The following is a 24622-nucleotide window of genomic DNA, read 5'->3' on the forward strand; positions in this document are numbered from 1 at the left end:
CACACACACACACACACACACACACACACACACACACACACACACACACACACACACACACACACACACACACACACACACGGGAGAGAGAGAGAGAAATAACCTGAATCCTAAAAAGCTAGGGGAAGTGAAAATCCAGATGATTTTTAACACATCCTAAATTTTGTCACTTGGTATCTTTATGTGCTCCAAGTAATAACTTGCTTATGGTATTATTGCTAATAATACTTAGGCTACTAGTACAATTTCAGAACTACTTACTGTCTTTGGTCAACATTTCTTCTGGAGAGAATGTCAAAACATAAACGATACATGAAATTATGCACACACATGTATATTCTAACCATACTTTTTCTTTCTCTTCTGCCCTTTCCTTCATTTGTTTTGTGCTGATACTGGCATTTGAACTCAGATCCTCTTGCTTGGCTTTGTGGCTGATACTTCAGTTGAACCTCTGATTTATTTATTTATTGGTTAATACGAGATAAAAATCTCAAAAATTTGTATGCCCAAGCTGGCTTTTAACGTCAATCCTCAGATCTGTTTTTCTTGAGTAGCTAGGATTCTAGGCATTAGACATAGCTCCTAGAGCTCTTTTTGATTCTTTAGATAAAAGGAAAGAAACTTTTCTCAAAGTTTAGCTTTTTTTTGTGTGTGTGTGTAGCTATGTAGCTCAGTATGGCCTTGTATTCATGATCTTCCGTCCTGTCCCTCTTAGTAAGTGTTGGTATTACAGGTATATACCACTGTGCCTGGCTTTTTTCATTTTAACTGAATCTCACATGCCAATGAATAATGCACTTCTAAAAGACCTGATTAAATTTCCATAGGAAATTTAGCAGCCTTTGTTTTCCATAGTGGGTTGTATCTTCCAGATTCTTTCATAACCGTATACCTACAAATAGACTTGAGTCATACACAAATCCTTCCTATGATTCTTGGTGTCATTGTTTGAAATTTTGGGGGCTCAAAAGAACACACTACCTTCTGCCATCTGAACACCCATATGTTTTGTGAGATACCTCAGATAATTGCTTCTATAAATTGGCTCAGAAGCTAATATTTACGCAAGCTCAAAGTGAAGAACCACATAGTTATGGAAGAAAAGTAACGTAATTTTTAGTCAGTTCATATGAATTAATATTTGAGTAGGCAGTAAATAATGAATGAAGGGTTTCTTACCACATGAGAAATATAACTGATGGAGTTTATGGTTACATAGCAATGTACAGAGAAGGAAAATCACTATCTGCAGTCTGAAAGTTGGAGAGAATCCTTGAGGTTGTGACCCAGATCTGTTCCCTTAGCTCTCAGAAGCCGTGTGAACCCGGCTGCTCCAGCCGCTGCGCATCCTGTGTGCACACCTGCCTGTGGATGTTACCGGGCGTGGGAGCATGGGAGGTATGGTGGAAAAGGCCATTCCGACTGGCTCCAGCCCCCTTCTGTGCTTACAAATGCAATTGGCTATTTTTGGGGGAGGGCCACATGAGTCGTTCTATCCTGGGGACGTTTGTAATGAGAACTATAGTGTTTTTCCAAAGTGTTTCTCGTCATTTTCCACCCACTGCATTTAAAAAGCATTCCGTTTATGTGTAACCTAAAAAATCTGAATTGCATGCATTCGTGTTTTTTTTTTAATTATCTGTAAAAAAAATCAATGTTAAGTTCTGTGGGTGGGTATTTAGTCTGGAGGGTTCCTTTTTCTTAAAATATAGTTGTTATTGTGACTTGATATTTTATGATATCTTCATGCATTCCAAATAATGTTGTAAAGTCCCAGTTTTATCTAAAGAAGTGTGTAAATTGCAGTGGTGCCACTTTATAAATAAATGTGTGTGCATGTAACTGAGAGACTAAAACCCATGATTTCTATAACTAAGGATATTTATCTCAGAGGAAGCGAAATTATAGCCGTGGCATGACTCATCCATTAGCATAAGGAGCTCAGTCTTGGGCATGTCCTTGTCTCTGTTCAAGAATGTAGGTCATAAATCACATCCTGTAGGTCATGAGTATCTTCTGCATCAATGCTTTGAATCTTAAGGGCACATAGGAAGGGCTTTTTGTTGAAATGAATACTGAGTCTACTCTTTCCCCCAAACTCTTTTTAGCCTTCTTTAATCAAGAATGCAGGACCTCCTTCGAGTTATCCAGGCCAGAAACTGGGGTATCTCTCCAATTCCATTTCCGCACCTTAACCAACACCTTACCTATCTCTAATCTAGAGTATATCTCTTCTCTATCCTGCTGCCATCCTGTTCTAAATTACCATTGTCTTTTGTTTGGATTATTGGAATACTCTTCTAACTTATCTCTATTACCTGTTCCTTCTTTAGTGTAAATCAAACCACAGCATTTTTGAGGTTAACTTTCCAGAGCTGTCTGTCACACTTAGAATGAAATCTGACCTTGTTTTCCGAACTCCAGAGCTCTGTGTGAGTGGCTCCAGTCTCTACAGCTGTTGCCTCTGATTTTACTTCTCACCTACCCACCACCTGCCATGCCTTCCTTGGCTGCACTGGCTCTCTTGTTGCATCTCTAACCTTCTCAAGTGCCTTCCCATCTCAGTCTCCATGGGCTGGAATGCTGTTTCTAATGGTCTTGTGCCTGGATCTTGAATATTCAGATATTAGCTTCAGTGCACCTTCTTTAGAAAGGTTTTTCCTGGTCTCTGAAGTTACAACAGTAGTCAGGCTATTATTTACTTGTTTCATGCATGGTACCCATTGCCAATATGTAGTTCTAGAAGCAGAGGCACTTGAATTTTCATTCAGCACCAGGAGACTTGGGTTTTGTCTGTTCTTTAGCTGAAGGTGCGGACCATCTAAGATGGCAGGGTAGAGACACTTGGTCTCAGATTTGGCATTCATTGAGGAAATTCATTGATGGCTTGATACTATTTCCCAGTACGGTCATGAAAGACCCCTAACATGATGAAATGACTGTGTTCAGTGTGCATCTTAAATACTAGGGTTGCTAACATTTTCTGGCAGTTCTTCTTCTTTGGAACCTAAAGAAAAGTGGAAGTGGTATGAACCTTCTTTAGCTTGTGAGAGGTCCTAAGAAGATCTACTTTTTACCTTTCTTTTAGGGTCAAGAGAATGAGCCAGGAGTTCCTGGTAGATTCAGTCATTGGTTCCCAGGGCATTAGTATGAAAATGAAGTAACAGAGGTGACAGCAGTAGTTGACATTTTTAGGGTATCAAGGATTGCTTGTGCCTCGTGAGTTGTCCGTGCCAGCCCTTTTGAGAAGACAGTAGCCAAGACAGTTCAGATGCAAGAGAAGAACCAGCGAGTCCACGATGGTTTTCAGTAGGAAACGTCAGTTCGTCTCCATTAGGAAGATAATGGATAATTGGATTGAAAGTCATTTTTCACACAGCTGTTTGCAGATTATAACAAGCAAATAGGCAGAACTATCAGTATAACCGTGTAGGTGCTTCATGTGAATTGGATATTTAAGTATGATTCTATGGCAGACCCTCTCTGTGGGAGTTCTGTTGTATTGAAAAGATCTTGGCAAAGGAAGCCTGAAATTGAATGTCAGATTGTGTGAAAGTGTGTTTATGTGTTTGTGTGTATATGAGTGTTTAATATGTTTTCTAACAGTTTAAAAAGAAATGCCCATGACAGGCAAAAACATACATACACACACACACACACACACACACAGAGAACACAAAACAAATCACTATAGCTTTATTTCTGCTGGAGATGCTACCTCTCAAACATTTTAGGTGTTTTTCTGGTATTCGTAGATGGGGTTATAAAAAATTCATTTAAAACTCCTGTCTTCAGATTAATCTTATTAAAGCAGGCTACAGCATTCACATTTCCATGTTGCATTAATATTTGAAGGAATTCCAGATTATCCTATTAAAAAGTCAGGAAAATTATAGAAGATTTACTTGCTATAGGATACTGGGATTAGGAACCAGCCTTCCTTGTGACTGAGGGCCTCTGTTTACCAAGCCATCTGCAGTCATTTAAGTGAAAACTGCAGCTCTTACTTGAATTGTTAGTGATTGTTTATAAAGATAGTAATGAAATCCAACCATCAGAAAAACAAAATGAAGGTAGGACAGATGTTGTATTTCTAGCTTTTGATTCTCTCTCCTTTTCCTTCTTCCTTTCTTCTTTTCTCCCAGCCTTGTAGGGAGAAAAGGAAGACCATTTTTCATTTTTTCTTCCATTGTCAACATTCAACTTGGCATTTTTATTTTCTTCATATTGTTGGGGAAAGGCAAAAGCATTTGTTTTAGAAATCATAAGGAAATTTGAAAGGGAATGAGAAAGAACAGCGAAAAGGCCAGTTCCATTTAGAAAAATGAGTTTAGATATGTAGTTTTAGATTGTAGAAGAAATGTGTTTAATGACATTCAGTGAAATGATCTTGTTTCTTCATCTTCTAATTGGCAACTATAGCTCTTGTTAGGAACTATCTTCAGGCCATGGTAACAGAAGGAATACTGACAATGGGAAAAAGGAGACAGAATCGAAGAAAAAAATGTTAACAACAATACATTTTTGTGTTGTGTTATTACTCATGGTCAGAGGAAAGCGTCTCGAGCTCTCCTAATCTGGTTATTCTTTGGAATAATTTAACTAGGGCCCCATAGAAATAACTACAATGAATGCCTGCTGTCTAGAAAGATGGCTTTTGTTCTTGTTTTATCCGAATACTGTGCTTTTCTTATCTTATTTCAAAACTAGAGAAAATACCTAGAAATTCTTTTGTCCCTCTCCCCCCCTCCCTTGTATCTCTCTGAGTAGCATCTGTGTTAAGTGTGTTGTCATTTCCAAATCCAAACCAAGCAATCCAGAGTCCTGGAAATATTTTAAACATTGCCTTGAGAAAGGGCTGCATCAAGTTTGTATTATTTTCAAAAGATGCTGTTGCTAATGTTTCTTACACAATACAAGGCTCCAAATCACTGTCAGAGTTGCATGGTGAATGGCTTCCAAGTTAGTTACAAGGTTTTGTCTTGTTGTTGGTGTTTTTTTTAAGCTCACCTGCCTTTGAAACAGACTCTTGGTCATCTCGTTTTGCCAAGTGACAGACATTTCCACTTGCAGTGATTCTGCTCTCGTCGGGCCTTTTGGGAACATGAGGTCTAAGCTGCTGTCCAGGGTGGGTATCTGGGAGACTAGGAAAGTGCTGTGGTCTGATGTGCCGCTGTTGTCTGTATTTCAGGGACAGGAGAGAGTGGCAAGAGTACCTTTATCAAGCAGATGAGGATCATCCATGGGTCAGGATACTCGGATGAAGACAAAAGGGGCTTCACCAAGCTGGTGTATCAGAACATCTTCACAGCCATGCAGGCCATGATCAGAGCCATGGACACCCTGAAGATCCCGTACAAGTACGAGCACAATAAGGTAGGCGGGACGCCCCGTGCCCACAGCTGGCAGAGCAGCCTGCAGTTACATGGCCATATGAGTACTCTCTCAACGTGTCTGGAATGCACCGTGGGTATTGGAAATTTATTTCATTTCCTCACGAATAGATTTTTCAATGGACAAGCATAGGTTTATAAGAAACCCAAGTTATACCTATAAAAATTTGGAATTGTGTTTTAGTGATGTCATTGGAAGACATAAGTGGATGTTAAATAATGAAAATACAGAGATTTAAAATTTAGAGGATATTGCATATTGTATTAAGAGCATAGTTTCTAAGAACCAAACAAATTGGCCGTAGTGCACAAATTCAGAGCGCTTGCAGTCTTGTACTTCATTGAAAGAGGAACATACCACCCCTCAGTCTGTTCTGTCTGGTTTAATTTTGAATTTCGTGACTTCCTTCAGTAGAGCCACAGGCTTCATTTTATGTCAAAATCATCCCATCTGTCACTTCCAATAACCCTTCCAACTTGTTTTGTTGCAGTTGTGTTAAAGTGTAATAGAAGCTTATAAAGTCACTTGGGAAATTATTAGGGAAAAATCATCTAAATTCTAGACTTTCAGAAAATAAGTAAACTCAGTTGATTTTATTCAACTATGAGTTGAAGTGAAAAACTACTATTTTCTATTTCATAATTGAAATAGAAAGCTACTTCTATTCCTCACCAAGTGGAATCAGAATTGTAATTGCTTGCTCCCATAGTATTGCAGAGATAAGGTACCAAACAAGGCTCGGGCATCTGAGAGAGGGTGGTTTTCTGTTAGAATTTGTGCTGCTGGTGCTCTCCAAAAAGCTGGCTTGACTGCCATTTCTGAGGCCCACAGCCTGAGGGAAGGGAAATTTATTTGCAGTTTGTAAGAATGTCTTTAGAGCCTTCTTCCCTTTCCCTTGATCTGCATACAACCAATACACTTTCCTCAGCTAGCTCAATCTTTGCTGCCTTAGGGCTTTGCAGTGTGAGTGCTGAGCTTGGCCCATTTGTTGTCAAAATACTGCATTTATACCTGAAATCTTTTCTAGCACGTTTGTGCTATGTGTGTGTATGTGTGTGTACACACCTGCCAATCCTGGGGTTTGAACTCAGGGCCTGGGCTTCTGTGTTTAAGGCTAGTGCACAGCTTCACGTCTCACTTTCTCGGTGATTGATTGTTGTTAAGAGCCTCATGGACTTTCTGCCTGGGCTGGTTTTAAACCTTGATCCTGAGACTCCCTTCTTCCCTCAGGCTGTGGGCCTCAGGATTCTGTCCTCAGAAGTCTATCAGCCAGAATTCTTTGCTTGTGAACAACCTAAGCCAATGAAAGCTAACTTTTAAGTAGGGAGAGAATTTATGAGAATATGAGTTCACACAGAGAACCGAGGAGAAGTTGAAGGACTGTCTCTTTGAAACCAGGTCTGTGAGAATATGAACTCTGACCAATTTCAGTATCAGTCTTCTGTCATTCACTTAACAGTCAAGTTCCTGGGAAAAAGTGTATCCCGCCTAGCCTGGAGTCTAGGCCAGCTAGCTCTTTAGACTGGGGCAGACGAAACAATGTGATTGACAGTCCCTGGGGAAAATCTGGGTACAGTTAATAGAAAGAGGGTAATGATGCTGGAATAAAACACGAATCTCTAAGGCAAAAACACACCATTTATAACATAAAGTGACATGTGAATACTCTATAGAAGTAAGTACTCCACATTTACATAACATTAGTCCTACAATACCTTGTTTTATTCTAGGGCGAAGAAAATTAAAGGACGTGATTTATTTATTTATTTATTTTTGGGGTCCGGTCATGGGGCCTGAACTCTGGGCCTGGACGCTGTCCCTCAGCTCTTCAGCTCAAGGCTAGCTCTCTACCACTTGAGACACAGCACCACTTCCGGCTTTTTTTCTTTTTTGCTTATATGGTGCTGGGGAATTGAACCCAGGGCCTCATGCATGCAAGGCAAGCGCTCTAGCGCTCTACCACTGAGCCACCTTCCCATACAGTCATGTATGAAGTATATAACTGAGTTAGAACCCAAGCACTGAATTTCTGAGTAACCTTTATGTTGTCACATTTCTTACCTAAACCTTATTTTTTATTTTTTTTTACACTCTTAGCCTAAATTTCATCATCTGTAGAATGGGGTAAATAAAAATAGGGTTGTTACTGGGTGTCAGGAGGTGGAGATCTAAGGATTGCAATATGAAGGGAACCGGGGCAGGAAAGTCCATGAAACTCTTATCTCCAATTAACCACCAAAAATCTGGAAGTGGAGCTGTGGCTCAAGTGGTAGAGTGCTAGCATTGAGAGATAAAGCTTGCCTAGAGCCCTGAGTTCAAGCCCAGGACAAACACACACATGCACACACACAAAAAACCAAACCGAAATCAGGGTTGTTTTAAGAGTTAAGTAGAACACACACACACACACACACACACGCGCACACACACACACACACACACATACACACACACACACGAGAAAAAAAAACCAAACCAATATCAGGGTTGGTTTTTTTTGGGGGGGGTGGGGGGTCCGGTTGTGGGCCTGAACTCTGGGCCTGGGCACTGTCCCTCAGCTCGCAGAAAAAAACCCAAAATCAGGGTTGTTTTAAGAGTTAAGTAGATAATACGTGACAATATCTTATAAATGATTTTTAAAAGTTCACACACACACGGAAAAAAATACCAAAATCAGGGTTGTTTTAAGAGTTAAGTAGATAATACGTGACAATATCTTATAAATGATTTTTAAAAGTTTGAAAGTTATCATAAGATGAATTGTCACCTTTCATCTTTATTAATAATAGAACAAAAAGAAAATAACTTAAAACTACATGACTGAATTTAAGAAGTAGCTAAGGAAAAGTTTCCTCAGAGGGGCAGTCATTGAAGTGGGATACCAGGGAAGGTAGGAAAAACTCCTTATCTGGATGTACTCAAAAATAGAATGTATTTTTAACATGTGAAATTCTTTAAAGCAATTTTGCTAAAATAAAGTAAGGGATAGATGAGACAGCTTCTGAAATCCTTTCCATACTAGTTTTCCTCACGCTGATACTTCTGTTCCAAAACTCTACCAAAAAGAAAATTGTGGCTAAAATTATGTTGTTACAATTTAAAAATTGTTTCTACTTTTATTGAACTTTATCTGTTCTAGAAAATTTTTAAAAAGGACAATAAACAACAGATTCTTTTGAACAATAGTCTCAAGCCCAGAGGAAGATTTTTCTTTCTTTCCATCTAAATTGCAGAAGTAATTACACTATTCACATCTCTTAAGGGGTTCCTTAGTGGTTCAGATGAGGCTTCATGTGGTTGTTGGGGCCATGATTTTAATTGCATTGCTGGCTGCTCAGGACCATAGGCAGCTTCTCTACTGATTCTGCAAATCTTTGAGCATTTTCCAGATTTTTAAAACAAATAGTAAAGGAATGAAGGGACTTTTCATAACCAACTACATTAATGACTCTGCTTTTTTCTTTCTCATTTTGAGCAGAAGTCGTTCAGTTTTGGATTTCTGCTCTAAGACTTCATACGAACTGAATTTATTCTCATTAAATACCCTTATATTTAAAGGTTCTTTCCAGGAAGAACAATTTGACTAGTAGGTTGATTTCCCAGGGTAAATACAAACAATTTTCATTGTTTTCTGTAATACAAACATCTTCCCTTTTCTTGAAGCCTCAGACGGCTTTTGTATTTAGGCTATCTTAACTACATAGCTCTGGCACAAGGCCTTCTTTTTCCTGGATTAATGACATGACATTGAGAAATCACTTACCTCATTTATGAAGGGCAATAGAGCTGCTGTATGGCTTCATTATTGTTCATGGAGACTGTTTTTTTCTCACAATAACCCTTCCCGTACAAGAGAAGAAACTGGCCTCTAAGTGCCCTGCGGATCTGAAAATTCCTTTTGGGCTGGGCTGACATTGGTCTGCATTGCCCCAATTTGGCTGACTTGGCACCAGGATCCTTCCTGTTTGCCGTCTTCACTGTCCAGAATAGCAAGGGTACCTGGATTTTCTTTCCTCACCGTGTGATCTCCTGTGTGGAAATAGCTTTTAGGCAGCTCATGTGATGTGAGAGCTAAAGCTCACCTAAGAAGGCAATGAAAGATGGTTTTGCTTTTTTATTACTAGAATTTTTTGAGTCTGTGTAGAAGCTATATGTGTGTGTGTGAGAGGCAGGTAATGGGAAGCAGCTCGGTTTGAGAACTAGGAAATGCTATGTGTATACACACTGTATGCACAGACTCAGGTCTGGTGGTCTTGTTGATTAGCAATGAGCTTTGCCTATTGCCCTGCACTTCTTGGTATGGAGTAAAGCTGATGGGAGAAGACCAGCATTCTTGCCGTCGCGCACGTAGAGGACTCGACTGACACTTGAGTGTCCACATTGGGGCTTTATTGTTACCTGACACAGCGTTCTACTCTACTGAATGAATGACCAGATGCACATTTGTATACTTTGTCATAGCTTTGTTTAAACAGTGTAATGTGGTACACTACATCAGATCACAATTGTTGGAGTGCCACACAACTTGATACAACACTTAATTGTACAACAGAAATACCATTTGATACTGAGCATATTAATCAGTCTGAATTCAGCTCTTCATATACAAAATAGTGGAGATTACAATCCCTGAAAGAATTTAATCAAATGTTTTCCATTCTTAACTGGAGATAATGCTCTTTCATGTAATCATTTAACTGTGATATACTAAGTACCTTCTATCTTTTGGTCAACAGAAATCTATGTGGCTGATTTTAAAAAGCAAAACACAACAATAATCTCTCATAGGATTTTTGCTGACATGACCAAATACACAAAAAACCCTCTATTTTAGCAACTTGTCTTCTAACTGCTGTCACTCGTTGCACTGACCTGAGCAAGATGGCTAGGGACAGGACGGCCTGTCTGGAACACATGTGGTATAGTTCAACACGTTTTTGTTGTAAGTTGTGAAACTGGTCATGTGGCTGTTCTTGGTTAACTTTGGGCAGAACATCAGATGAATAGTTTCCTTGTTCTTTAAAACCAACTAATGCATGATTTTCCTCTTTAATTTTAAGACACTGCATGTATTTTCAATTAGTGAAACAGAATATACTTATTGAAACCAAGAGAAGTGAAGGCTTATTGAAGATGGAGCAAGGGTCTGAGAGACACTCGCACTTTCCCTTCTCATGCTCCTGCTGAGGAGTCGTTCGGTGCTGGACAGACGCACTGCTGTTGTAGAAAGCTAGTGTAGGGCTTGCTAGTATTTGGTAAAGCAACAGTTTGGCTTATCAAAATACTGTGTATCTTTTGAGTAACTAGTGTTATGTATTCTTCACCACCATTTTTTCCCTTGTTTCTCAGTTATATTGAGTTTTTTCCACAATGAATATTTTTCTTTTCACATTGATCTCTATAATAAAAAAAAATCAACGTTCAGTTTCAAAAGAGAAAACAATCTTAATCATGTTTCTTAGTTTCACTTATTATAGCTTTATGTTGTAAAATTCAAAGTCAAGCATGTTTCACTCTATAAAAGTCAGTTGTGTCATTTTGTCATTTATTACATAGGTCAAGATCCGGTGTCAGCTCAAGACTTTACTAGGAGTTTAGAACCTTCCCTAGCTCTTAACAAAGATCTCTCTCCTTGGGAAGTCGTGCTATTAAATAACCATGTTTTAACATAATGTGTTGTAGATGTACGCGTGACTTTCATACTTATGTATTTATCCAAATATGAATATCAGCTAGGAGATGTATTTAAAAATAAGTTGGTGTCACATTATGATATGATGCTTTCTTCCTAAGGGAAATAAAGGCTGTCATTAAAGGTTGATCATTAATTTTAATTCATAGCAGTCTTAAGTTTGTAGTTTCCTAATTTTATGTTTCTTAAAATGAACTTACTAAGAAGATACCTTTAAGTTCTTGCCACCACTATTTTGTAAGACAATTATGCAATTTTCTTACAATCTTGTATTTTTTTAAAATGAAAAGCCACTTACTGCTGAGAAACTTGATAACCACACGGAGTTTCACAATAGTTGTAGCCTGGTTAGGAGGTTTTCTGCCTCTTTCAGAAGGCCCATTTCCTTAGTGGTAAAAAAAGTATATAGTGTTTGGAGTTTGAAAGACTATACCTAGTGTCTTAGACATTGGCCAGTCTGGTATGTAGTGAAAAGCCCTTGAAGACAGCTATCTATGAGGGGCGTCCACCCTGAAGGTGAACAGTCTTTATGTGTTTTTGAGGACACCGTCTAGCTTTTGGTCTCCTGACCTTTCTTTTCTATTTTACTTCCTGACTTCTAAAGGCAATGAGATGAGGGCTTGTAGCTGTTTGTAATTCCAGCCAAATCCTCACTAAAGTCGGTGGTAAAATGCTTTTGAATTCAACTGTCTTTCCACTGATCTTGATCGTGTATTCCACGTCTCTATAGGAATTTTAGTGTTCTCTACGCCATCCACAGTTTTAGGAATTTTGCCCATAGCACATTTTGGCCTGGGACAATGTCAGAATGCAGACACCCCTTCACTTTCAGGTAGGTAGGATTGGTGTAGAATGGCCAACATTGCATACTTTGCACATGGTCGCTGTGGAACTTGTATCGTTTGTGCCCAGCAGTGGGGCAAGGTGGTATCTGGAGGAAGGGGTGACTTTGTACACCATCTTTTCTTTAACTCCTGTCTGCAGAGAAGGTTCTGTGCAGTCCAGTGGCAGCTTTGAGTCATCCAACCTAATGTGAAGTTGGGTACACTGATTTTGAATTTCAGAACACTGCTTCTGAATCTTTCATGTGGGAACAAATCACTTGGAGGTGGGGAGGTCTTATTAAAATGCATATTTCAGTGGATCAGAGCTTGGCCCGGGATTCTGCTTTTTTAACAGGGTGATTCTGCATCTGCCTGGAGTACAATTCATCTCTCTTCACAGGCAATGTGAAGTCAGCAGTGGGCTGACCCGAAGATTTCTGCCATAAGACACCAAGCACGTTACTTCAACTTTCTACACCATGCCTTCCTTATCTGAACAGTAGCGCTGGTGCAGTGACACTCACTTTCCATAGCTGCTGTGAGCCTTACTGAGAAAATGACGATGCAGACCTTCAGTAACATCAGCGGCAGTACAGTGACTAGCCACTAAATAAATGATGGCTGAAAAGGGCTGGTTTAGGAGTTCTGTACAGGCCTTTGGGTAACGACCAGTATTTGAGGGGAAATCGCTAAGTGTTTGCAGATACAGAAGAGGTAGAATCCAAGTATGAGACATAGGTTTCCACTTATCAGGAACAGCAGTATTTTCTTAGAAACAGTAGAGTAGCTTTTGGTGTAGAACCCAATGTCTAGAATGTAATTGAAGGTAGAGACCTGAAGGAGCTCGTGGACTGTGGCTAATGCTGAGGACACGGAGCATGAGCTTGTACTGACAGGCCATCTGTCTCCAGGTTTTTCAAGTTAGGAGGGAGCAGTAAGTCCACTAATGAAAAAGGAAGGAGGGGAAGGAAGAAAAAGGCAGAAAGAGCACTTTCAGACTTAGCCCAGTATCAGGATTTTCCTTCAGTGTTACCCAAAGGTGTGAGGAAGGTAGTAGAATATTAATTTTGCAGATGAACACTGGTCTACCATCAAGCCACTCAATCTGTAAGTTTATGAGGCAAGATTTAAAAACGAGAGTTGAACTTCTTAGTTCTTGGCAGCACCTATGCTTGACTTCGCAGACACCTTCGGCATCTGGGACACCCACATATAGATATCTTGGGGAGGTAACCGAAGCCACCCCAACTAATGTGGAAAGGATATTTACTGATGTTACCAGCCAAAAGAGGAATTGTGAAACTTTTTCTGTGTACAGGGACTGAACAGATTTTTCGTAGGCCCAAGGCTTAGCTCTCAGGAGGTAGGAGTGAGGCCTGGTTGCTATGCACATACCTGAATCCACAGCACATCTTTGCTGCTGATGGAAAAGGGCTCCTCATAGGCGCGATTCTGTCTGTAAATACGGGCAATTCTTCTATAATTGCAGTACAGATAATTGTAATGGTTCTTGTTAGTGGAACTATTATGAAGGTTCTAAATCTCCACTACTTGATATGAATAGCCAAAGTTCTGTGTTCAGTAAATGAGGAACTTTTGGCCTTATCGTCCTTAATTTCTGACTATATCTTTTTTTCCTTCTAGAGAATAAGCACTTGAAACAAGGGCTATTCTTTACTTTTGAACACAGATAAGGAAGTGAGAGAAAGTAGTTTTCTTTTCTTGAACAATAGAAAACCACAGACATACTGAAAATGTTCTACTGAGAGGCCACTGCTTTATCGCTTATCTGATTTTACATTTCACTTCCTTACGGTTGTGGGTGTGATTTTATTTGTGAGTTTTTCTCGTTGAAACGTGCCTGTGTACAGTCTAGATGCTTGGGCAGAGGTCCTGTTTGCAATGCTGCCTGAAGTCATGAAGAAAGTTAGGTTGCACCACTTTGACTTATCCCCAGAGAACTGCGAAGTATTTAACCTAAACACTAACTGTTGTAAACCTTGTTCTTACAACGTAAGTAAGTATAAATTTATATCAACTCTACCGCCCAGACCCCTTTCTTTTCTAGAAATTAATTTTTTTATGGTCTCTGTAGTCAGCTGTTGGCTAAACTGAACACCAAAGTATGCCAAGCTTCTTATGCATGTAGAAGCAGCATATATCATTAATTTCCCACAAACTCAGTCTGAGAGAATATTCTTCTCAGGCAAAGTAAATTGGCTTCATTTTGATCAGCAGGTCTGACCTGGCTTGCTGAAAAACCAAACTACCTAAATTTGAAAAATTAAAAAAAAAATCTGATCTCTGTCCTTATAAGGACATTTACAATTTGACTTCCACTTGAAATGATTTAACAAGGTGTGGTGTGTTTGGCTCTGTTTGGTGGGAAGTTTGGCTGTAGGTGTGAAGAAGCAGAGATACAAGCTTTTAGTTGACCATTCAGAAGTTGCACGCAACCCTAGTGCTGCATGCAGTTACTTAGAAAAGTGCCAAATCATTTTTATACGTTGTTTTCACTCCTTAAAAATAAATACTACAAGGCACATTCATTTATGCTGTAATGCTAGATTTGGACTGGAAAGGCCAACGTCAGAAATCATTGCCTTTCCCATCTCTGTCATTGGCTGCCTCAAAACCAGGTGGAGTCTGAGCGCCAGAGTCACCGTTAGCCTCTGGGGAGGAGCGTATTTTATTCAATTCCTTACCCTCGAGCTACCATTTTCTTTCTTGGTGAAAGGAAATCGAGACTTTACAAGGCAAAATAACACTGGAGGGCAGAGTGGTCATAGTTATCTACAGATAACCTCTGAGGTGCAGGTTTTCTTTAGGCGGCCTCAGAGCTCTGTGAGCTTTGTGGCTGGAGTCCTGTGGTCACATCTGCATATACAGGGTTGGCTTCTCAGACATCAGTCTTCGGTGTCTGGATTCGCATCCAGAAGTTCCTGGTCCTCCTACTGTTGGTTGGCCCCTTTCCTTTTGACCTCAGACCTGCATGGTCATGGAACTTTCTAGCCCCTGTTCCAGTTTGCTGAGATACTGTCCACTGCTTCCTGATTCCTTTCCTGCTTGTTTTTACCTGCAGACCATATGTCTGCCTGGAGATTAGTGGTAGTAACTAGTTTTACTTTCTCCAGTGACCTGGGCCAAATTGCAAAATAATGAAAGCAGAAGCTCCAAGATTTTATGTAAGTGAAGAAAAGAAGGCCGTAATAGGGTAACTAAGCGAATGTGACTCCTTGTAAAGAAGCACTTTTGTACCTTGTGGGCTAGACTGGGTAACATTTTACAGTCTTTATTCAAGTTTATCCTGCTTGTTTTCCCCAAGTCAGTAGATGTTCATCGTTTGTCGGTGTTTTGGGTTTTTAATTTAATTTTTTTATTGTTATTGTTGTTGGTTGTGGGGTTTGAACTCTGGGCCTGGGCACTGTCCCTGAGCTCTTTCTACTCAAGGTGAGTGTTCTACCACTTTGAGCCACAGCAGCACTTGCAGTTTTCTAGTAGTTAATTGGACATAAGAGTCTCTTGGACTTTCCTATCAGGGCTGGCTTTGAACTGGGATCCTGAGATCTTCTCAGCCTCCTGAATAGTAGCTTATAGGTGTGAGCCACCAGTGCCTGGCTTCATCAGTGTTTTTGTTAATCATGTTTAGAGATCTAGGTTCAGAACTCAGCAAAGATAATACTTTGGGATTATTGATTTTATTAAAATTACTTCTATTTTCATTATTTTTTCTTATAATTAAACGTAAACATTTTAGCTGATGTATCATGTCAGACTAAATATCTCATCAGAATCCATTAAGAAATTGTTCTCAACTTTGTTTGTGCAACAAGATTTTATCGTGCAATCCAGTAGTAAGAATGAGAATTATGTTAAGGAGGATGCTAATGTTAGTCGCCAAGGTCATAGTATTGAGTACTGAAAAGTACATTTTTTTTGAAACAAACATATACTACAAGTCTGAAAAGGTGATATTTTCATCAATTAAAGAATATTTGGAAATTAACTAATTATGATAACAAGCAGACAGCAAACAAATACCCCAACCGACAGATGGGCTTACTTGTTTGCTTCTATCCCCCCTTTTGGGGCTTAAAACTCAGAGCCTCATCACACAGGCTTGAAATGGGCTCTACCACTGAGCTGACATCCTCTGCCCAAGTTATATGTCTATATATTTAGGTTTCGTTTGCCATTCTGTAAGGGATACAAACATTGTGCCCGATACAGAGGGAGTCAGGGCAGTTCCCCGGCTAGCCGAGTCCTTCGGGATGTGGAAGTCCACAGGGCAGAGCAGGTTTGGTTTGGGCTGGGAAGTGGAGATGTAGGAGCAGCATGAGGAAGCCTCGGAGTCCATCCTCCTAGGCTGGTTCTGTTCAGTGAGGCCCCAGGGGCTTTCGGTCAGGAGGAGTTGACGGCCGCTGGTTTGTGTTGTTAGAATGTTTTTAGAGTGTGTTCAGTCCTGTACTTGGGAAACAAATGGCCCAACCCGGCCTAAAGATCCAGAGTGGAAGGGAAGGGTGGGAGTGGAGGAACACGGCAGCGCGAGGGGAAGCCAGAGTGGGAATCTAGGGCGTCATTTGATTATTTTCCTTATCGATTCTCTTTGTCTTTTTGAACACAAGCAGAGACTTGAATGTGTTTGTGGGTCAGTGGAAATTTGGCGATAGAGAAGGAAGATGCTGGCAGACTAAGAAAGTCCACATCGAAGCTCTGGAGAAGGAAAACATTGAAAACCTTAAAATGGTTGGGAACGAGAAGAACTGAAGTTGAGGCAGGGATGAAGGCAGTTTTCAGCCGGCACGCCCAACTGATTTTCTGAACAGCTAGTTAGGATATGCCAAGAAAAAGGACAGTTGTCATGGAGGTCAGCATTGTAGAAAGAAATGAAAAGGAAACTTATGGGATGCAGTAATTGAGAAGAGGGGAAAGGGAGTCAAACTGAGATGAGTAAAAGAGCTGCTGAGCAGCGCCGCTGTGCAGGCTCTACCCAGAGGTCCATGTGACTAGCCTGCCCTCCTAGGTGGTGAATGAGATGAGATGCCTTACACTTAGTGCACAGTTTTCCATGGTAATGGAGAACAGCTGTGACATGAATAATGGATAGGCTTTGCATCTCATTTTAGCAGCATGCTTGTATTGCAGTAAGGTAGCTTCGTACTAGCTCTTTCTACATGCAGTTCTCTCACAGTCTGGGGACCTCTGGCCAATCTCAGCCCAGTAGTCTGGGATGCCTCAGAGACCCCCAGGTTTACTGGCTGGATTCGGAAAGAGCTATGTCTTAAGGTTCTTGGATCTCATTCAAGAAACAGCTTTGAGGAGTCTGCTAGTGCTGTGGAAAAATGGACTCTGACAGGGCTGAGCACAGCCCAAAGAGGGCAGAGTGGCAGCAGGTAACAAAGCATAAACTATGTCCTCTTCTTCCTCTAGCAGTTCTATCCTGCAGAGTCAACTCTAGGAGAATAGGACCTGCTTTCGTTGGTCTCTCTTCTGAAGTTGGCAGCACCCAGTACTGTTCCGTGTGCATATTCCATGCTCAGTACATGTTTGTTCAGTAATTATAGAGCGGAAAGGCTCAGGGAAGTGCAGAGGCCCCATTCTGTGCCAGTGTTCTTCTAGCTTAGCCAGCTGATCTTTGCTGCTGAACCTTCCCTGCTCTGCCTGTGTTGGCCCTTGTGTCACTCAACTCCCTGTTCTTTCAGTTCATTGTAGTCATGGATATAATTTCATGATTATATATGTCCCTCTCATCTAGCAAGATGGGAGTATTTGCTCACTGTTCTCTCTCTTTTTCAGCTTGGTTAAAAAAATACAGGACACACACACACACACACACAAATTCATGAGATTTGGTACAGTACCATCTACAATAATGAAATCTTGGAAAAGAGCCAGATGTATATTAATCAGGAAATAGTTAAATTCCAATATAGCTGTTCTAGACTTCTGTGAAGTTGAAATAAAGAAGTAGAACTAGATGTATCAGTTTGCAAAGTCATACATGAAAATGCATTACCCTTTAAAGAAGCAACTTGCAAACTATCATGTATAATGTAATCCCATTTAAAAATATATAAAGGAAAAATTAAAAATTACAAATGTTTATAAGTAGGCAGGAAAGCAGAATAGATAAGAGCTGTTATGTATGAGTTGTGAATAATGGCTTATTCTATTTCTTTTGTGTGTATTTTTTTTTCGTTTTTTTAAAAAAAATTTTATTGTAAAGATACCATACAGAGGGATTATAGTACACGAGTAAGGTAGTGAGTACACTTCCTATCGAGCATTGGTACCCGCTCCTTTGTTTTTCCCCTGCCATCCCTTCTTTCCCCACCTCGCCAACTCCTCCCTCTCCCCCCAAGTTGTAAGGTTCATTTTCAACATAGTGCCTCATTGTTACAATGATTTGTTTTATTCATCTTTTTTTGTGCTATAAACTTTGTTTTCTTGTCCCTCTCACGCATTCACTCATCCCTTCCAGGTATTTAGTGCGCACCTGTGTGCCAAGCAATGTGTTATGCTTATGTAACTAGGAAGTCAAGCCTTACATTACTGCATTGCTAGCTTGGTATAGATGAATTACAGTGTGCTGAGTAAGCCAAGTGACACTAGAGGAGAAATTCCAGCAAAACTGTGGGACGGCGGACCGGACATGCATAGGGAGGCTCCCTAGAACTTTTTTTTTTTTTTAATACTGTTTATTGAGTACTTACTTACAAAGCTGTGTTGAAACTTCTCACTGAAGCACAGGTACTAACCCAGGAGCTCATAAGCTACTGAAGAATGATAGGAAGTATGTCCTATTCTTTTTTTTTTTTTTGGTCGGTCCTGGGGCTTGATCTCTGGGCCTGGGTGCTGTCCCTCAGCTCTTCAGCTCAAGGCGAGCACTCTACCACTTGAGCCACAGCGCCACTTCCGGTTTTCAGGTGGTTTATTGGAGATAGGAGTCTCACGGTCTCTTCTGCCCGGGCTGGCTTTGAACCGCGATCCTCAAATCTCAGCCTCCTGAGTAGCTAGGATTACAGGCATGAGCCACCAGCGCCCGGCTTTGTCCTATTCTTATACCTATTAATACCATTAAATAATATGAATATACAGATGATGACTGCAGATAGGCAAGAAAGAGGGTGGATGGGCTGGATTATCTAGTGACAGAACCAGTGAGCTCCAGATATTTAAGAGTGGTTATGAGTTATGTGTTGTTGCCTCTAGGTTGTCTCTGTTCCATAGACTTCCATAGACTAAGGTTATGGTAATTTTCAATACAGTTTCTCATGGTAGCCATTGGATTCTTCAATACCATTCGCTGTTTTTGTTCTACGTGAAAGAAATCTTCAATTGCTTCTTTCCCCCCACAGAAGGTTACACACACACACACACACACACACACACACACACACACGCACACGCTCTTTTGCCTTTTTGCTTCATAGAATATAAAACAATAGTGTAAAGAGGAGATGATCACAATGAGAGAATGTCAAGGACATAGCCATGGAAGCCGTGCCCAGGGCTGCGACCGAGGCTCATCAGTCCTTGGCACAAGTCCAGTACCCAAGAGCAAGTGAAGTGAGGGCAGACCGGAAAAGCCAAACAGTCCTGTTGCTGCTGGTGGCTTCCCTGCCCAAATTGGATTTGCCATTCGGAGTTGGCCAACCCTCAGCCTTCATATCTATAGGCCTGACCGACACTGGCTGGGCCCCCCCCCCCCCGCCTCCCCTCCCCCCGGCTCTCTCTCCTACCCTCGTCTCACAGTGGCAAAGATTTCATAGCTGTGTCCTGCTGTAGTGAGATTTCATGTTACTTTGTCTTCATTATTACTATAAAACATGCAGTAGAACTTCATCATAAATAATTAAAAACCTCAGACAAAGAAAATGAGCTGAGCACATTCTGAGATTCTGCAAACTGATTTTCCCCTGCATCACGGTCTTCTGTTTGCCTACTAATTCCCCATACTCCATAATTAACAAAGGGCAGCTCTGTTCTGGAAAGAATTACCCAGGTTCGGCTCAGGCGCCTCCTTTGTAACGGGGCATAGAGAGGTTGGCTGGGTTCCTGCCAGTCTCAAATAAGGCCTCAGTGTGCTTCCCCTGGTAATTAAGTATCATTGTAATACCAGACATGCTTAGTCCTTAGTAATGTACGTAACTTCTGGAAGACAAAACACAGCTTGCCCCTATGATGTGTGCTTTCTTCTTGAAGAAAATAAAACAACAACTGGAAGGTATTGATCAGATCCACTGTGTTCTGATGTACATAGTAAATGATCAAGGGTATGGCGTGAATAGAAATGGCTGTGTGGTCAGCCCAGATGCCCTGCCCCTTGGTGGATGAGTCTATCAAGAAAATGATATGTGTGCATAATACATACACACATGAAAATGATATGCATGCACAGTACACTCAAGAAAATGATACGTGTGCATAATACACACACACAAGAAAATGACATGTGTGCACAATGCACACAGACACAATGGAAATTTTTGCTCATCTATTAGAAAGGATGATACTGTGCCATTTGTAAAGAAACAGAAACACATGGAAGAATTGTGTTAATTAAGTCAGGCCCAGAGAGAGGATCCATGTTTCCCTTATAGGTGGGAGCTAGACTGAGCTCACAAACTCCTTAGTAAATGAGCTGGGTGGTATGCAAGTGTGTACAGTGTATTAACTGAAATATGGTCAGTGCAGGGGGGCACTCAGTGTAATTCCTCAGGAAGCCCAAATCAAAATGGAATGAAGTAAAACACTGGGAAGAAGGTACTCCAAAGGGGTGAGATGGGGTTAGGGGAAAAAGGTAGAGGAATGAAGAGGGGGAAAGTTCAGACAAGAATCCAATATACATCATGCAAAATTATGAAGAGTGAGGGAAAGGAGTAGAGAGGAGAGGGATGGGTAAAAACGTTGAAAGGGATGATATTGATTGATATTGTATTCATAAACTGCTTTGTTAACTGGTAACTCCTTCATTCAAGTATCTAAAAATAATCATAAAAGAAACGGCTATGTGATGAAGTTATAATTTTCTCAATGGATTCATGGCATGATTAAAGAGAGGGACTTAAGGAGCAGTTATTTTAGGTTTAAATACTGCCAGGATGGGGGGCTGGGAAGGTGGCTCAGTGGTAGAGCTGAGTTCGATTCCTCAGCACCACATAAGCAAAAAGAAAAAAGCCGATAGTGGCCCTGTGGCTCAAGTGGTAGAGCGCTAGCCTTGAGCTGAAGAGCTGAGGGACAGCGCCCAGGCCCAGACTTCAGGCCCCATGACCGGACCCCCCCCCAAAAAAAAAAAAAAAACTGCCAGGATGGGGCTGGGAAGATGGCTCAGTGGTAGAGTGCTTGCCTTGCATGCATGAGGCCCTGGGTTTGATTCCCCAGCACCACATAAGCAGAAAAAGCCGGAAGTGGTGCTGTGGCCCACGTGATAGAGCGCTAGCCTTGAGCTGAAGAGCTGAGGGACAGCGCCCAGACCCCACAACTGGCAAAAAACAAAACAAAACAAAAAAACTGCCAGGAAGGAACTGTAATATGTGTCCCCTTGTTTGGATCTTGATTTGTTGAAAAATTAAGTAAAAGAAAAATAGAGTAAAATAGATGTGAAATTTAAATATGGAACAGTCATGATGCTAAGAACTTACCCTTTCTTTTGTTAGGAATGACAATATTGTGGTTGTATATAAAATATTGTGGTTGTATAATATTTTTAGAAATGAGAAGCGAATAAGACTCACAAGATGTGTGACTTAGAAAAATAAATGAATAAGTAAATGGTAAAATGAAGGAAGCAAATCATACAGGATGCTAAAATCTCAGTGATTGTTGTGGTTTGGCTTTTCTTTTTGAGATAGGCTTTTGCTAGCGTCTAGGCTGAACTCTGATTTGCAGTGCTTCTTCCCAGACTCTATTGTGCTGGAAGTAAAGGTGTATGGCTGATTGTTGAAGAATTTATTGGTGATTTATTTTATTCTCCAAACTTCCATGTTCATGTGAAATCTTGCATAATGAGAATTTTAAAGTGATTGAGTTCTTAGTATTCTAGAAGGAAATAGCTATTAATTTAGCTCATTAAGTAATTTTACAGCATTCCAATTTAGCTTCTTATAAATTTTTACTCTGTGAAATGGAGATATTAGATTAACTATGAAAATTTTAATCCCCTCCTCCCCCCCAAAAAAAAATTATGTAGCATGCCTCCTTCTACTCTAAATGCACAAATTAAGGAAGTTTCTAATTTAGAAATGTGTCCTTTGCCCTTTGCCCTGGGAGCTGGAGGATGAGAAGAGCACAGCAGGAGCACCCAGGCAGCTGCCTGTCCTTCCCTACCAGCTTGGAGGCAAGGCCTTCCCTAACCGCAGCTGGCCGTGGGCTCAGCCAGGGACCCCAGGCTGGTGCTGGAGCTAATATGCAGACAGGGTTTCTGTCACAGGATTTGGACCTTACCACCAGTACCGATAGCTGTGAGCTTGGGCAAGCCTGTTACGTTCTCTGGGCTTCTCTTTTCTACTCCATGAATGGGGAATGATGACCATAAACCCCTAACTCATAGGGTGCGGATTAAATGGTGCCATACATGCACAACCATGGCCAGAGCATCTTGTACAGAGTAACAAGGGTTTGTTGTTTTTCCCTTCTTTACTGGGCCTGGGGAGGGTGATAGGATGCGCATCCCAGGATTCCATCCCCAGCACCCAAACCAAAAATGCCCCCTCACCTACTTTACTGATGTGTAACTGACATTAGCTAAACATTTTTGGAATATAATGCTTCTGTGATCCGTGGAAACAACAGTTGTTATTTACTCTTACCATCTTATAACCTGTTGAAGGCCGTCAATATCGCCTTATAAAAGCAGTGTCAGTAGCTCTAGCGCTTCCTATTGGCTTTGGATTGAAGCCTTTTCAACTTTCATTTTACTTTGTGGCTGTCGTGGCATCCTCTCTGTGGTACAGTTAACAGACAAACAGCAGGAATGGCATCCCATGCTGGAAAGAAAAGTTCCTAGATTGGAGCTGGTGCTTGCTTGTCATGGTAGGTCGTTTCTCCAGGCCCTGTTTTCCTCTCACTTGGGGAAACGTAATGCAACCTCGTAGTGAGGTTCAGGAAAGCGGTGAGCTCTCCTGCAGTGCCTGGCGAGGAGCTGCGGTGCTGAGAGGTGCTGAGAGTTTAGCGGCGTTCTGAGGTGTTAGAGGGAAGCAGAGGCGCTGGACAGGATGTGGCCCCCTGGGGGGAGCAGCTGTCACTGAAGAATGGAGGTGGAGTCATCCAATGGTACTGATTTCCTTGAATTCAAAAGACGAGAACAAGCTTTATGTGACCTCCTCATTTCCTTGTGGACCCTGGAACACATCTTTTCCTCTTAACCTGCTGGAGCAGACTGGGATTTCTGAGCCTAGATTATTCACAAAGTGGAAATTTTACCCTTAAATACCTGGAAATAAGATAGAACAATAAACACTTGGACATTTCAGTGGTGTTCTCTTGTATATAGCATGCACATACTCATAGATCCTATGCATTACTTCTGTGTCAGATGTTAAAAGCTGAAGCATTGAAAGTTTTTGTTTTTGCTTTCAAAATCTATTATTGCCTGTTCCATGTTTTTAATCCTCTCATAGATTATTATCTGTGTCCCATAAATCAAACATTATCTTAGTAAGCACGACTGGTGTGTGTGTGATTTCCACATCAGTAGGCCACAGAACACAGCCTGGGTCATGTTGATAGTCAGTAATGCTTTTCAGTTGTAGGTTTTAACAAAAGCACTGTTCATGGCTGTTGTTAAAAATCATTCTTTGTAACGCCTAGGGATTTCACATCTCTGAAATTCATTCCTGTAGGCTAGAACATTCTGCCATTTTGAATGTTGAACCTGGGCAGAGGCGTTGAGCTAGAACTCAGAGTGGTTGTGACCAACAACCAGCTTTGATGCAGAAGAAATCTAAGGCCAAATCTTTGTTTTATTTGATGATTCGTTTTTTGTTGGGTGTGGGAAGAGCGTGAGCCTTCTTGAATGTATTTCCATGGCATATAGCATGGTAGGAGACGCTCGCTAGAAGACAGACAATGGGTGAAGTTTAGAAGAGATGGAGTTAAAGTGGGGCTTGTTGACCCAGAAGTTGGAGGCCGGATTGACTCTGAAACTTGAGGTTATGGGTAGACAGAAGCTTCAAAGGTGACATAACATTCTGGCGAAGGTTAGTAGACTTCAAACCTATGAACAGACCTGTGTTTTAGAATCTCCAGATGCTGAGGAAGGACAAACAAGACGACAATAGACTATCCTTTAAAAATAATGACATTGTTTTTTGCTTAAGACCTATTAGAAAGCAAACAGGGAGCTCTGGATGCAGAACTTTGGCTTCTGAAAGAAAAAAAAGCAGGATTTGGCGAAATTAGTAATTAAAAGCTTATTTCTCATCTTAGTTCATGCCTTGGGCAATGACCTGGCTTCAGAGCTCTTTTTCAAAGAGGTTTGTCCAACAAGGATTAGTTGCTCAGTCTAAAATGTGCTTGAAGGGCAGAAAAAAAAGCTGAGAAATAAAAAGCAAGAAATTTTGGAATATGCTTTAAGCAAATTACCCTGGTAGAGTGAATAGCACTGCACATCCTAGTGTGTTCTGTATTGCCAGCCTGGAGGCATCAGGTAGAGGTACTGTACCTCATTTATCATACACCAGCACAAGGGAAAGACAGTGTACTTTTT

The 24622-nt window shown here is 40.9% G+C and overlaps 1 protein-coding gene across 1 annotated transcript in view; it reads left to right on the plus strand.

The window, feature by feature from the left end:
- Positions 1–5199: 5199 nt before the first annotated feature.
- Positions 5200–24622, plus strand: part of Gnaq (guanine nucleotide binding protein (G protein), q polypeptide) — a 152055-nt gene continuing 132632 nt past the window's right edge. Inside the window, exon 1 of the mRNA XM_013018459.1 lies at positions 5200–5379. Within this exon, the coding sequence (XP_012873913.1) occupies positions 5233–5379 (147 nt within the window). The 5' untranslated portion in view covers positions 5200–5232. The remainder of the gene's footprint in view (positions 5380–24622) is intronic.

This window comes from Dipodomys ordii, unplaced genomic scaffold, assembly GCF_000151885.1.
Source record: "Dipodomys ordii isolate 6190 unplaced genomic scaffold, Dord_2.0 Scaffold40, whole genome shotgun sequence".
Lineage (NCBI taxonomy): Eukaryota > Metazoa > Chordata > Mammalia > Rodentia > Heteromyidae > Dipodomys > Dipodomys ordii.